Source organism: Nomia melanderi, chromosome 12 (genome assembly GCF_051020985.1).
Source record: "Nomia melanderi isolate GNS246 chromosome 12, iyNomMela1, whole genome shotgun sequence".
Lineage (NCBI taxonomy): Eukaryota > Metazoa > Arthropoda > Insecta > Hymenoptera > Halictidae > Nomia > Nomia melanderi.
Window position 1 is genome coordinate 10,443,845 of NC_135010.1, and position 14,147 is coordinate 10,457,991.

The 14,147-nt window shown below is 48.3% G+C and overlaps 1 protein-coding gene across 1 annotated transcript in view; it reads right to left on the reverse strand.

The window, feature by feature from the left end:
- LOC116431899 (uncharacterized) overlaps positions 1-3,270 on the reverse strand; it is a 44,221-nt gene extending 40,951 nt beyond the window's left edge. The window contains exon 1 of the mRNA XM_031987973.2: positions 1,694-3,270. Coding sequence (XP_031843833.1) covers positions 1,694-2,651 — 958 coding nt within the window. The 5' untranslated portion in view covers positions 2,652-3,270. The remainder of the gene's footprint in view (positions 1-1,693) is intronic.
- Between the last annotated feature and the right edge of the window lie 10,877 nt (positions 3,271-14,147).

Consider the following 14,147-nt stretch of genomic DNA (forward strand, 5'->3'; position numbering starts at 1 on the left):
GACGAAATATAACAATTCCATCTCTTCGCGTATTACATTTGTATTCCGAAAAGAACCATTAACGTTTCATTAGGAAATATTGAATACACCTAACGAAGAAAGATTCCGATTACAAAGGACTAAGGAAACCTCTTTCGTCAAACTGAACCCTCTAACCAGCTCGATCTCCGGTTCTCCGAGTTCTCTTTCAACCGAAAACCGTAGGAAGAGAAATTGAAAAGCGACCAGAAAATAAAGGAACCCTCCCCCTCTTTCGATTGCGCGCGCGACCGAGGACCGAACAGCTGGCAATAAAACTACACGGTGAAATTAGTAGTGACTCCGCGGGATGGAACCCCAGCAACCGGTGCCCGAACGGTAGAATCTCCGCGGGCCCGGACGCCTGGCGTCTATCCGTCGGGGCCCGGTCGATCGGGAACGCGCGCCGCTGGGCCTCAAACTCCTCCTCTCCTCTCCGTTTCTCCCTTCCTCGCTGGATCCAGTCTCGTTCCACGTATAAGCACGTGAATACATTGTCCACGGGGACGCGGGCATAAAACGGTACGATATATGGCCCGGTAATTTCTTAATTGCGCCCCGAAAAATTCTTGTCATCGTAAACAGCCGGTTCATTATATTGAAACGGCTCGAGGCGCCGGGGGCGTTTCGTGGATGAAAACTGGACGGGGGCCCGCGGGAAGGAGGACGCGCACGGGGACACCGATCGTCCGGGCGAGGGGGGGCAGAGCGGCGGAGGGGGAAGGGAAACACGGCGACGGTGGACAACCGTTCCCCCGCGCCCTATTATTTATGCATCCCCCGAGCAACCCCTCCACGCCGCGCGGAAATCGAGCGAATTCGGCCCGGCGGATTATTGCTGCTCTTCGGCCGGGATCCTCACGGTTGGCGCGCGCTGGCGCGGGTCACCGTGCCCGAAATTAATCGAGCGACCGGGCCCCGGGACGGTATTTAACGGCGCGATGATTCATAGCGCGGGATTCGTCGCGGCCCGTCCCGAAGAAGGCGGGGAGGATACCTGAAGCTAGAGGGTCCTAGGAATAGTTCAGGGCCTGGCCAAGTTTCCGGATGTTACTCGCTCGTTCGTGGAAACGCGGCCGGTGCGGGCTGATTCAGATCAGCGAGTGACAGGGTTCAAACGAGCACCGGGCGCGAGTTCGGGGGAATTCTTGCGGCATTCTTCGCTGGCTGCTTGAAAGAAGATATCGCGAGCTGGAGAGACGGCCGCTGGAGAAGTTGATGAGACGGGGAGATTATGAGTTGTCTTGGACCTGATCGCGAGGTCGTTGTGGAATGGTTTGTGGTTTTGGAGCTCGGCTGAGATCTTTGGAGGATACTGTGAATCGATTTGCAGCTGGCAGACGTTGCGGGAGGTTTAGGTTAGTGTCTATGTTTCTAGACGCAGCCTTTAAAGACTTGATTCTTGGGATTCTTTTCATTCATTGTCAACAGATGAACCTGGTTCTAGACCGATTCAACCCCTAATCTAACTTCCATCGTTCTACGTCTCGATATAAGCTATCTCGACGGAATAATATATATTCATAACTCCAAATTTTCCATGACTATCGACCTGTAGTTCAACAAACCTTATCGCTATTCTCTAAACCGGACGCAAAACAAAAGAAAACGGATCCACAGATTCGACATAACTTCCGAGCACAGACTTATTCAACGTAAAGGGATAGTTACTCACCGGTATGCGTCCTCTTGTGAATCTTAAGGTTCTCGGACCTAGCGAACACCTTGCCGCATCCAGGGAACGGGCACGGGAACGGTTTCTCGCCGGTGTGCACCCTGATGTGATTGACGAGCTTGTATTTGGCCTTGAACGCCCTGCCGTTCCGCGAGCACCCTTGCCAGAAGCACGCGTGCGTGGTGCACTCGGGTCCGCCCACGTGTTCTACGGTAAGGTGCGTCACAATATCATGGAGGGAGTTAAAGAGTTTGCCGCACAGCTTCCTTCCGGGACCTGGGGCATCCTGATCAACCCACATACAGGACATCTCCTGGCGTTGTCCGCCGGCGACGCCGCCACCGTTGCCACCTCCACTGGCGGCTCCGTTGCTTCTCATGTACCTGAGGAACGCGCCGTGGGGGTGGTGGCTCGGATGGCTAACTGCTGGATGCTGCTGGTGGTGGATGGAAGCTGGCGTTAGGTGCGGTGCTCCAAGATATTGGTGATGGGGTGGTAATCTAGAGTCCTGGGGGTAGTGTCCGGGATAGTGACTCGCGGCAAGCGGGTGCTGGCTCGGATGATGAGGGAACTGTTGCATGGTGGCCGCTGTTCCATCGTGGTGCAACGGGGTGAAGAGTCCCAATCCGCTCTCGGGGGTGGTAGGGTTCGCTGTCGCGTTGAACTCGTGCTCCCGTCGTAGGAGGAAATCTCTAGCCGCGTACCCGGGATGATGGCTCATGTGGTGGCCCATGTGCGGCGCCATGTGCGACGCTGGATGGGGATGATGAGGCGGGTATCCTTGGGGGTGAAAATGGTGATGCTGTTGTGACGGTGCCTCGCCGGGCGCCGGTTGAACGCCAGCCCCGGCATCCGTGGATCCTCCCGCAGCACCACCGCCACCAGGCGACAGTTTAATACCCAGGTTGGCCAGGTGGTGAGGGTGCGAGGACACACCGTCCAGGAAAGCGTTCATCATCGTGATCGACTATGGTATATACTCTACCAGAGTGTTATTATCACCAGGCACGCAGACGCGCGGACATGTCTCTCTCGCGCGACAGCCCCAAGGTTAGGGGATGACTGTTTGCAGCACGGTAAACGCCGCGCACTTCGCAATCACTGACTGACACTGTCTCTAAGCAAAGACACTGCTCGAGTTCACTGCTAAAACGTTCACCGTCCGTACGCGTTCTAAATTCCTGCGTTAGCCCCAGGACAAGTATCCTTGAACGGACACCTGCGATCCGCTCACTTAGGTTCCTCGATCCCCGACGAAGGTTCGCTCGAAAATCACGCGTGTTCACTCGGCAAAGTTTCTATCCTCTTTGTGGACTTCCTCACTGGCTGCGGGAATTTCGATTACCGTTTCCCGTCGGAGAACCCGTTTTCGTATACTCGAACGTAGTCGCGCGTAGCACCAGTTCTCGGAAACGATCGCCGGGTCGGTTAGAGGCGTCCGGTGGATGACCACGACGACGCCGACAACGATGACGGCCGGTGTCACGACTCACGTCAACGTCTCCAACGCACCGTTTGTACAGGGAGGGTGAAACATCCGTAGTGTTCGTTCCTGCGTTCACAGCGGGACTGAGAGTAAGGACTGGGCTCCCGCCGAGGAGCAACTCGGCCGATTTCGGCGTTTACGAGCCTTGCCCTCTCTCTTTGTCCCGTTTGCCGGGCTCCCCCTCTCGCTCGGGCCCACGGGCTCCGCCACGCCGCTCCCTTCTCTTCTCTCTCGCTTTCTCCTCGGCACCTGGAACGGCCTGGCGGTCGTTCGGCCGACCTCGTGCGTCCCCGGCGAACCGCTCGCTCGATCCCTAGGGAACCACCCCTCCAGCCCCCACCACGGACGCAGCTGAATCACCGCGCTCGGTACCACTGACTCCGCCACTGGCGAGTGTTCCCTGCCGGATACCAGCGTTCCATTGGCGACGATGGCACCACCGTCACGACGAACCGACAGCCGACGAGTCGACCAGCGGGTCGGCCCCTTCGTGCCTCCCGCCAATGAGAATCTGGTCCCGTGGGCGGCGTGCCGAGCACCGCGCATGTCGCGACCACTCCCACTAGTGGACGCCTATCAAAGGAGGACGGGCGTCGCGACGTCGATGCTCGCAGAGCCTGCAGTAGGCACCCTGAATCGAGGGTTTCAGCCCTTGGATAAACAGGGTGGATCTTCGAGTTCGATGTTTTGGAGCACGCGTGAACTAGGTTTTGGGTTTTATGGTTTTTGAGGCTTTGATCATTTTTGCAGAGGATTTATAGACTATATTCATTTTGTAACGTGTACATTGAGATATAAGTGAAATGGAGTTTCAATAATTATCTTTAGAATTTGTATCGGAGAATTATAGACAATTGATTTGGTTGCCCGGTTGTCGTAGTATTAACGTGAAAATTCCTGTAATCTGTTAACACTTTGAATAGAAATTGTAACATCTTGGAATGAAAGGTTTCTTACCTGTGGCAACAGGCAGAATTTCTAGTGTATAAGAAGATTCTTCAATAAGATTTTCGAATTATAGTAAACACAATTATACGGAGCAAGAAACGAGCATTGTCCCACGGGTCAACAAGGATCGCCAACTCGAATCACGCCACTTGTACCCGGAGCTAATCGCAAAATCCCCGAAAATCACCTTTAGTCTACGGATTACGCGATTATCGGACACGCGAGCCTGCCCAAGCGCAATTACCGCGGCTCGAGGGACGAACTCGGAAGGATAGCGCTTGGGAACGGGTTAACCTTAAGTATCGGCGCGATCATAATATTAAGAAGAAGAGTGTCGTAACATTCCGTGATAGCGATCCGTCACGGTTTTTCCGGTCGGCGCGGCCGGAGGATGACGCGAGAGCCGCTCGGTTAGCGGAAAAATATTAAGCCAAGCGGAAAGTCCTCGAGTCACGCGAACCTCTCGTTTATAAATTACACCGGGGAAACGAGGTGGAAATTTCTTCGGTTGACGTTCGAAAACCGCTCGAAAACTGGATAGGCGTAATCACGCGAGCATCCATTCGGAGTTTACTTATCCAATTAACCGAGTTTACTCACTTCCAGCTTCGATTAATAACCGACGACGTTCGCGGCGTTCGTACGAGCTTTTTCCTGCGTTCGCTTCCGCGTTGGAACCTGCCGGGACGCCGCGAAAACTTCGAGAACCTCCGGGAACACGGAAGAAGCGGCGCGGCAACTTATCGATGAATTAAATACTTCGATAATTCACCGTCGAAATTGTTCGCGCCATCGTTTATTCACTGGGAGCTCTGAAATCGTCTGATTTATCGCCATCCCTTCTGGCGTGGTCTGCTTCCGCTGCATTAGCTCCGCGACAGTGTCTCGTTAATATTGAACGCAATCGGAATCGGCGATACGTTATCTCGATTATCCAATCACCGCGCGAAGCAATTCATTATTACACGTAATGATCGGTTTTAAGCTTAAACGTAATTAGCCTCCACCTTGTATGAACGAAAATTTTATCAAAACTGAATCTTCTATCGGCAGATAGTACGTGTGCGCTGAATTATGCGGTTCGTTAATTTTCTGAATACTTCGCGCCACGCCCCAAGTTCAATGTTCACAGGAAACACGGTCTCGGAACGAGCATAAATTTCCTCTTGTCGAACTGTTGATTAATAAAGCGTCGGTGTAACAGTAAAATTCATTCGCGAGTCAGCTGTTTGATCTTTCTAAATCCTCGCGAAAGTTCATCCTCGTTAATTAATTACGGTACACGGTTTCGTACCTCCGATCGTTAGTCCATCTCCCGCGTGCTCCCTCTCGATCAATATCCAGCGATCCTCTCGCAGGTTTTTCGAGCGTCCCGAGGCGAAAAAGAAAATCGACGAGGCGTGTATTCCCCATCGCGTCGAATCTAATCGTCGACGGAGAAATTAATCGTGCGATCGGGAATATCCATGGGAGAGGTTACACCTGCTCACAGGCAGATCGGTCGGTATCGGTGCCGTTCGAAGCAGGTAAATTTCCAGGAAATACGGACACGTTTGTTTGTTCTTAGAGCGATTAGTGTTGTTCTCGCGAATAACGAAAATCAATGGTCCTAATCCGGCTGATCTTAGCTGGCTTGCCTTTATACGGCAATAAACGAATTACTGCTCGGAACCTGGAAGCATAGTTTCTGCGAGTACAACCCTTTCCTAGGAAGGGAAATCCGATTTTCTCGGAACTGTCTTTCATTGAACGTCTACGACAAATTCAGATTCGTACCGTGGAACGTTATGGCACCGATAATATAGAATTAGGGTAGAACGACCAAACATGAGAAACACTATGTTCGTTTTGTCAATGACGCGGGGGATACTGTTATTGCAATTTATTTAATCCGTTTATTTTATTTAGGATTTATACCTGAGAGTTTCGACTCTTTACAGATATGTTCATTATATCCTTCATATATTCTCTTGCTTGAAGTCTTGATGTATTTTTAGTTAATAACCGTCTTTTGTCTGTAGGTAATAATGGAAATTTCCTCGCATGATCGAAGGCCGTTTCCAAATTGAAATCACATTGCACATTCGAGGGATAATAGAAGAATTAAGTGTTCGTTAATTGCAAACACTTCGTCGCAGATTAAGTCAACCTAGGTAAAACTAATTGTATACTACTATACTAGACGATTGTGCCAGTTTACTATTATTTCTATGTACAAAGTATAAATTCTTAAAGCCGAGAATAAAGTCGAAACGGTTGAAACTAGTATGAAAAAGACTGGAACTATAATGGTAGTGTAATTTCTCAGGATTCATATATTACATTCACCATTAATACTTCAAGAAATAATCCCTTTGTCTTTGTAGATACTTAGGCTACTACAGCAGTTGTTTCTCAGGACTGAAATAATTTCTTTGTTTGTTGTCTTAACAGACGACAATTCGCTTAAACCGTCCTGAAAACAGTTTTATTGGAAGTCGAGTATATACTTGTTTGCCTTACGGCAATAAAAAGTAAGATTATTTCTAATTAACGGTAATAAAATTAGGATTACTCATTGTCAGCCATCGATCTTTGTACTATATACCTGCACTCGTGGTACGACTGTTGCTTACCTGCGTCGGCAGGTTATTTACGGTTCCTGTGTGGGTCTAATATTCTCGAGCAACAAACGGACTTCCAATACTGGTCTAATGAAAATGAATGTGGTCTGGCTGAAAACCGGTTGCGGAAATTGTCTATTCAAACGTACCTGCGCCGCAATAGGTTTTCCCTGGAAACTGCCAACCGAGTGACAGCTCGCTTCTGTTTTCGGAACGACAGTTCGAAACTGAACACAGAAATTGTACGAATCATTACAAAAAAGGGCAGCCCAGGTCAGAAAGTCGTACTGTAGAAATGAAAATTCTATTGTTCACTTCTTGGAATACTAATTTTTATGATCGTATACCTTCAGCTTTAATCACCCGAAGATCTTATTAAAAGTGGTCACCCTTTAGATAAAAATGACCAGATTTCGAAGAATCTTTGTACGGCATCGTAAATGTCAATAGCTTCATGAATGAATAGGTTGATACTATAATTATTTTCAGTTTAAGTTTCCGTCATTTCGAACAACAATAGAACAATGGAACTCTTAGTTTTGACAGATTATAGTTTCCGAGCAACGTTCCACGCAGTTAAAATCAATCGACTAATATTCTTCTATTTAAATATCTAGCTGCAATTATTTGAAACGATTTCCGAACTCCACAGTTCAACTATAGTATCCGAATAACGTTTGACAGAGTTCAAATCCATCGACTACCATTCTTTTATTTAAATCTCAAGTTGCAGTCACTGGAAACAACAATTTTCGAGCTGTACGGTTGACCCATAGCTCTCGAGTAACGTTTGACACAGTTAAAACCGTTCGGCTAGCATTTTTTTGATTTGTCGCGCCGGCTGACAGGCGATTTACAATTTCGCTCGTGATAGCCTCCCGGTACACGTTCGAACCGGTGCCCGGCTTTGTTTCACGTGTTCCGCGTGTCCTCCTCTTGTTCCACGTCCTGCCATCGGATATATTAACAAAGCTTAATCATACGCGTGAATAATGCCGGCGCATCGAGTGTTTAACGGGGTGCCTCATTGTCGCGGGAAAAAATTGCGTCCCATTATGTCCGTAATGGGCACGGTGGCTGACTATTCGATATTAATAACTATCATAAAGCTGGACTCGTGGCTCCTTCGTGCACTTAGGAGGTACATTTCTGAATGATGCTTTCCATCCACCTTCTGTCGCTTACTAACAGCACGACAGGGCGCTCGCGTCGCACACAGTCCTAGGCAGCGCGTGTGCGCGCGTCCATTAAACCCTGCACGAACAGGCCGACCTTTTCTTCTCCGTTTCGAACCGAATTCGACCGTCATTTTTATTGTGCGGCCTAGCTAACAATATAATACTAAAGTCCGTCCGTCTCGGATAATCCATTTCTGCCATTTCGGGGAAACCTTATGTTTACACCCTTAAATAGTCAGCAGGTGAAGCATTCCTGTATGTTCCTGAATTTTTGGGTTTCCATAAAATTGTCATGAAACTGTCTTCCGAATACACAATTCCGGGATTTAACATGAACACAAAGCTGTTCTCGAAGGGCCATAAAATTCTTAGCAGTTCTAACAGCGACGGGAATCCCAGTAATTTGGATTCCCTGTTTAGAAGCTCGACGCTCTCGAGTTCAATCAAATTTGCCTTAATATCGCGCGGTAAAGTTGCGCGCGGCGGCGATAAACGCATCGGAAAGCATCGAGTTCCTTCGCCGCCTCGCTGTTAACGTAACAGCGAACGCTTTCGGTACTTAACGCGCCCCCCGTCTTAACGTCCGATCGAAATTACGCCCATGAAAACGTGAAATTCGCGCGCGCTTCCGCAATCCGGCGGATAACGAGCCGCGGAACTATTGCAAAACGTTCGGAGAGGTTGCTCGGAGGCGAACTGAACGCGGCGGCGGCCGCGCGGGAGAAAGAGAGTCGGTTCGAGCTCGTAAAACAAGGGATAGGGGGTGGGGGCCGTGTCTGTTTCGGTGCGTGAACACACGAAAACACGGGTAACCGGTGGCCACCGGGGTCCCTGCGCGAAAACCCACATAATTGGAAATGTCGACGGAATTTACGGGCCACTAAAGTCTTGTTACGATCCGGCGAGAGCGCGCGTTTCCCCGGCGAACAGCCGTGCGGACCACGAGGGACCAAAGGGGGCCGACACGCAAAACTTTTGTAGATCCCGCGGTTAGATGGAAAGACATTGGAACCGATCCGGATCCTAGATCTTGTCTCGAAGTCATTAGGGACATGACGATCCTCTCTGTCGGCCGGTCTCAATAGTGACCGGTCCTCTCCTCGTGGCGACTTCTTCAATATTCCTCCCTCGTGTCGCTTTACCTGGTTTGCCGCAGGTGCAAAATACTGTCGAGTGGAAGCACTGCTAAAGTGAAAGGGACGCGGTGGAAATAATGGCATTTGGAGATGTTTGTCACTTTTCTGGCGAAGTTAGCATATCCCTTGGTTACGAATATTTAGTGGGATATTTTATCTTTGGTAAGTTGTTATTGAAGGATTTTTGAGATTTGGCATTGAGTGTGATAAATGTTTGATATTAAAGGATTGGAGAAAATAATGAAGATACACATCTACCTTATGAAATACTATATTCTTATTATTGTGAAATATCGAAAGTAGTTCTTACATGTTCTGAACTGAATATACTTATGATATATTATACGAGAAAACTTATTCAAAAGTTGAAACTCCACGTTTTATTAACGCAGCCGGCAACAGTCTTGAGGAATTTATCACAGAAAAGCAACTATATGCGTGATAAATACGTAACCCAGAGTCACCTCCGAGCAAGATGGAAGCCAGGATCAAAGGCAGGCGAGGTGCACATGACAGAGCTGGTGGGCGGCTAAAGGTGGCTGAGAGATAAGATTTCTACGAGCGATGCAAGCCGAGATAATAGTGTCGATGGGTATCTATGAGGACGATCGCCGACGAAAATGTCGGAGACACTGTCCCGGGACCCTTCATAGGCTCCACGAGACCAGTCCTAGTGGAAAATGAAAAATCTTCGGAATATGAGAATAAAATTTATTTTTTTCCTTCCCTTCTCTGTCTCTGCGCCGACCATCGCCGATGGAAACGACCGTGGAGGAGGAGAGGAACTGAACCGGCAGTCTGCGAGCGCGCACTGTCAGGAACAATGAAATATCTCCTCCCATTTTCCAGGAACGTGGAAGAGAAATCGAGTCCGGGTAGAACATTTGTCGACATTCAGCCTCGATAAATGTCCGGCGATTCGTTGCCGCGCGATTTTTCTATATTGCGGCCCCGTTCCTCTGGTCACACCTAGATTGGCTGTCGTTATGTTCGTTGCTCATAGAGATCTATCAAAAACATCGAAGGGGAGAGAGGAACAAGGGAACATCGTGAAACTTCAGTCAGAAAATGAAGTTCGTTTATATCTTTCGATCGTCTGCTCGAAGTTGTTCTAGGAATAACAGGTTATCTATCTGTTTATTGGATTTCAATGGTTATTTAGTTGGAATATAGGAAAATTGGTCTACATCGTTGTTCGAGATAAAAGATAAGACGGTTATTAGTGAATTTTATCGTGGAAACCACCCCGTTAAGGCGTTTCTTTCGTCGAGGGAAGCTATTGTAGGAATGTTTCGAACGTTAAAGTGAATCTGTTCGGTAGAAGGGATCAACATATGTCCATTGTTGGTCGAAATAATTGCGACAGAGGGGAAGGTGGTGGTTCCCGGGGAACCCCATCGATCCTCGAAACGTTCGAAGGAAGTCGCCGCAGCCGAGAGCAATGTTTCTCGGGACGCGAAAGGGGTTCCTGGCATCTAAAACAAACTCTTACCCCCAGCCGCCTTTATCCGCCGTATTTTTCGCTGACAACCTCCTTCTAGCGGCTTGATTTACGACTCGCGTTCCCCGTGGACGCCGGCGAAGGGGGTCCGTGACGGGGGAGGAGAGGTGAAAGAAAAAAAAAACGAGGAGAACGAAGGCAAAGAGGAAAACCGTTTTTGGGAAGCATTAATATTTATAGTTCAGCACGTCGCGGCGGCATAATTTTACGAGAGAATTTACAACTACGCTCTCTCCGGCGCGTGTTGTCACTCGCCGGACGTTTTACGACGCATTAGCTGGGACCGGGAATCAAAACGCCCTCGACATGTCGTTGCAAAATCAACTCCTGACTGTTATTCGACCCATCGACGGAATTAACCCCTTTATTAAGGGGAAATTGTTATTCGTTTGTTCTGGGAAATTGAACCTTTGTGTACACTTGGTAACCTTTCCTTTATAAAAAGACGAATCGTTTATTATTACCGAATATGATAATGAAATTTGTAATATTGGACCCGTTGGTATCCTCGTTTTATTTATAAATTCACAAATCGATTAACGAATCTTTAAGCAAGATACAAGAGCACGAATGCAAGACCATTCACCCCTTTAGGCAATCGTCCAATTTTCTCGAATGATACGAGGATCGTTACCAATTCCAAAGGGAACGATACTATTGCCAGTGATATTAGTACCCTCGTATTGCGAAATCAATAGTTCCTCCGTTCCTCTATGGCCCGTAAATTGACATCATCCCTTAACGAACGTATAGAAGATAAATGCAATGGCAAGCGACCGATGCAACGTCGATAAATTCTTATTACGTCCACAATGGATCAATTAATAAATATATTAGTGATTCCCGTACCGTGGCCAATGAGAACACGGCACAATGCAGGTAAATGTGAAACGGGGGAGGGCGAGGGTTGTCTGCTGTCTACTTTATTTTTATTTGTGTCGATATTTGTCCGGCCCGCGAACAAAAACGATTCGTTAGGCGACTTACCCCCAGCCTTACCCCTAAAAAATGATCGTGCTCACCCCCCAGTGTGAGCAGCAGATGCAACATCCCCTGGGCCATCCCTTGACCCGAACACGGCCGCGTAGGTGTGTTGCGTCCATACGTTTTCCCTCGTCGCATTCTCTTTTCCTTTTTTCTGCTCCTCTCTTTTTTCTTTCCTGCGGATTCAAGATTTCCCGATTAACTCGCCCCTATGAAAATCACGGAATAATGTTTCCGGGAAAAACAGACTTTTTATGCTGATCTTTCAGGAATGACGTCAGTGCGGGATACCGACTCTCACAAAGTTCCCTGTCCTTTTGTTCTTCTTTAAATATTTAATTATTAATTCCATCATTCTAGATATACATTAAAACAATGATTCATAGAAAATATTATCATTCTCCATATCTCGAACCCTCTTATACGAGGGTTGTATTCGGGTTGTCAAAATTCTGATCCACCGCGCATTTCCATATGTAAAACAGGGTGTCTTATTAATTACTGAAAAAAATGCTGGTGTCTCGGACGGGGGTGGAGCACGGTCCAGCGCCCCGTCGTGGTCTCGTCCGTTCCCCGACACGAGCCCACGGGACAGTTAAAAAATGGGGATGATCGTAATTACCGGGATCCGTGGTTCTAAGACAAAAGGGTGCCCCGTAACTCATCGGCGAGCGCCACGCCCCGCGCTCATTTTCGACATCTTGGTCACGTAGAACCACCTCGTGCACGCCCCTGTCGTCGGCCCGGTCTCGTCGTCGAGATCTCCGCCGGAGACAAGAGGGCTGATCTTGTAACCGAACGCTCATTACGAGCGAAGATGCGAGATAGGCCCCTTCCTCTGTTCCTCCGGCCCGCGGTGACAGCCACCCCGAAACGAATGTCCTCTTCGTAATTAACTTAATTATGCAAATCACGTTCCGCTCGTCTGTCCCCGTGTTCCCGCCGACGATCGTAAACCCGGTCAATCGTTTCGAACGACTGTGTACCGTCTTCCTCTTCCCTTGAAACAGAGGATGTCCTGTGAAATTTGTTTCACATAGGTCTCCGATTGTAGATTTAAATTACTTTAAAGAGTATTAGACTTTTCTGGTGAAAATGTTTGTGAGACGTGGAAGTTTGAAATAATAAGTGACGATTTGAGAGGTATGGAGAGGTATGTACAACTGGAGTATAGAGAAAATGAGAGGTAAAAGAGAAACTGAAGATATTGGAGGATAATGCGTCGTTAAGAGATATAGAAGATCCTGCCGTATTAGTCGATGACGTGTCGAGATAGAGAAATCGATACTATTGTTGAACGCGAGATGTTGTGACACGTTGCACGTACCTCGCGAGTCTGCGTTTTATTTCCCAAGGGGCTCCTGTCGGGCCGATTAATTTCATTGTACAGGGTTAATGGGATTCCGCGTCCCTTTTTAAAGGCAATAAAGAAAAGTACGTTTCGAAAGGGTCAAGACGGTATTCCGTGGAACTTAATTGTTCGCGCGCCGAGTCGGGATTTAATCGTCTCGAGATTCGCATTGTTGCGCGATACCGCGAGCGACAGGCTCGTGAACGGACGGCACAATGACTCGATGATTTTTAATAAAACGTCCGGCCGTGCGTCTGTGATCCCGTATCGTTGGCGATCCTTTGTGTCTGGCGAATCAAGAACGAGAGATATTGGGTCGATTGGTACAACAAAGAAGAGTGCACTCAATCAGACCAGGAGCATTAAAGCCGCGCGCACGTCCTACTGCAAAGAGGACGCGTCGCCGCAGGAACGATTCTGAATTGTCCGCGGCCTTTCCTAACTTGCATAATAACGGGAACGGTTCGTGCATCTTCGACGTCGGGCCAATTACCAATCAAGAGGATTGAGACCAATCAATTCATAGGAGAATCAAGCACCTTCGTCGCTATTAATTCACGATGGAAATGGAAATGTCGAACGTTGCCTCCAGTCTCTAGATTCTAGGCAATCAAAAGAAGAAAACCATCTAGAGAACAAAAGAAACAAAATTCTTATGAAACTAATCTTAACGTCTGGCTCTATAAAACGATGAAATCAGAAACGTTGAATGTCCAGCCTAGCTTCTTCACAGCTGGAAAAACAATTTCCCCTAATTACAACAGAAACATTACTATAAATTCAACGTTGACATGGGAGTCGAAGTGGTTATTAGACCAATTAGCATCCTTTCCATTAATAATCGAGTTCCTTCACTGGAAAACAAGATCACCTGAGACATCGTTGTCGGATGCGCACGCCACCGAACACGTTCCATTAATCCCAAATCGAATAGTCGCTATCGGCCTTCCGATGGCGGACGGAAACGAGTGCTAATTTTCTTAGGAAGAATCTCGTCTCGCGCGCGCAGTCTCGGGGCCACCGGAAAGCCCGCTAATGAGAGAACAGAGGAGGCAGGACGGACGGCGAATCGGAGATGAAAATGAATTGAGTGAATGGACTTGAAGTGCTCCCGAGTGGCGGGAAGTGAGCAACTCCGACGAGAGTAGGCATCCATGCCCCTCTGCGTCGTTCGTCGCTCGTTCCGGAACATCCGACGCAATCTAGCCGGCTAACTGGCTCATTTCGCGTCGTTTCTTTCTCTACGTGCAATCTCTGCGCACGCCGC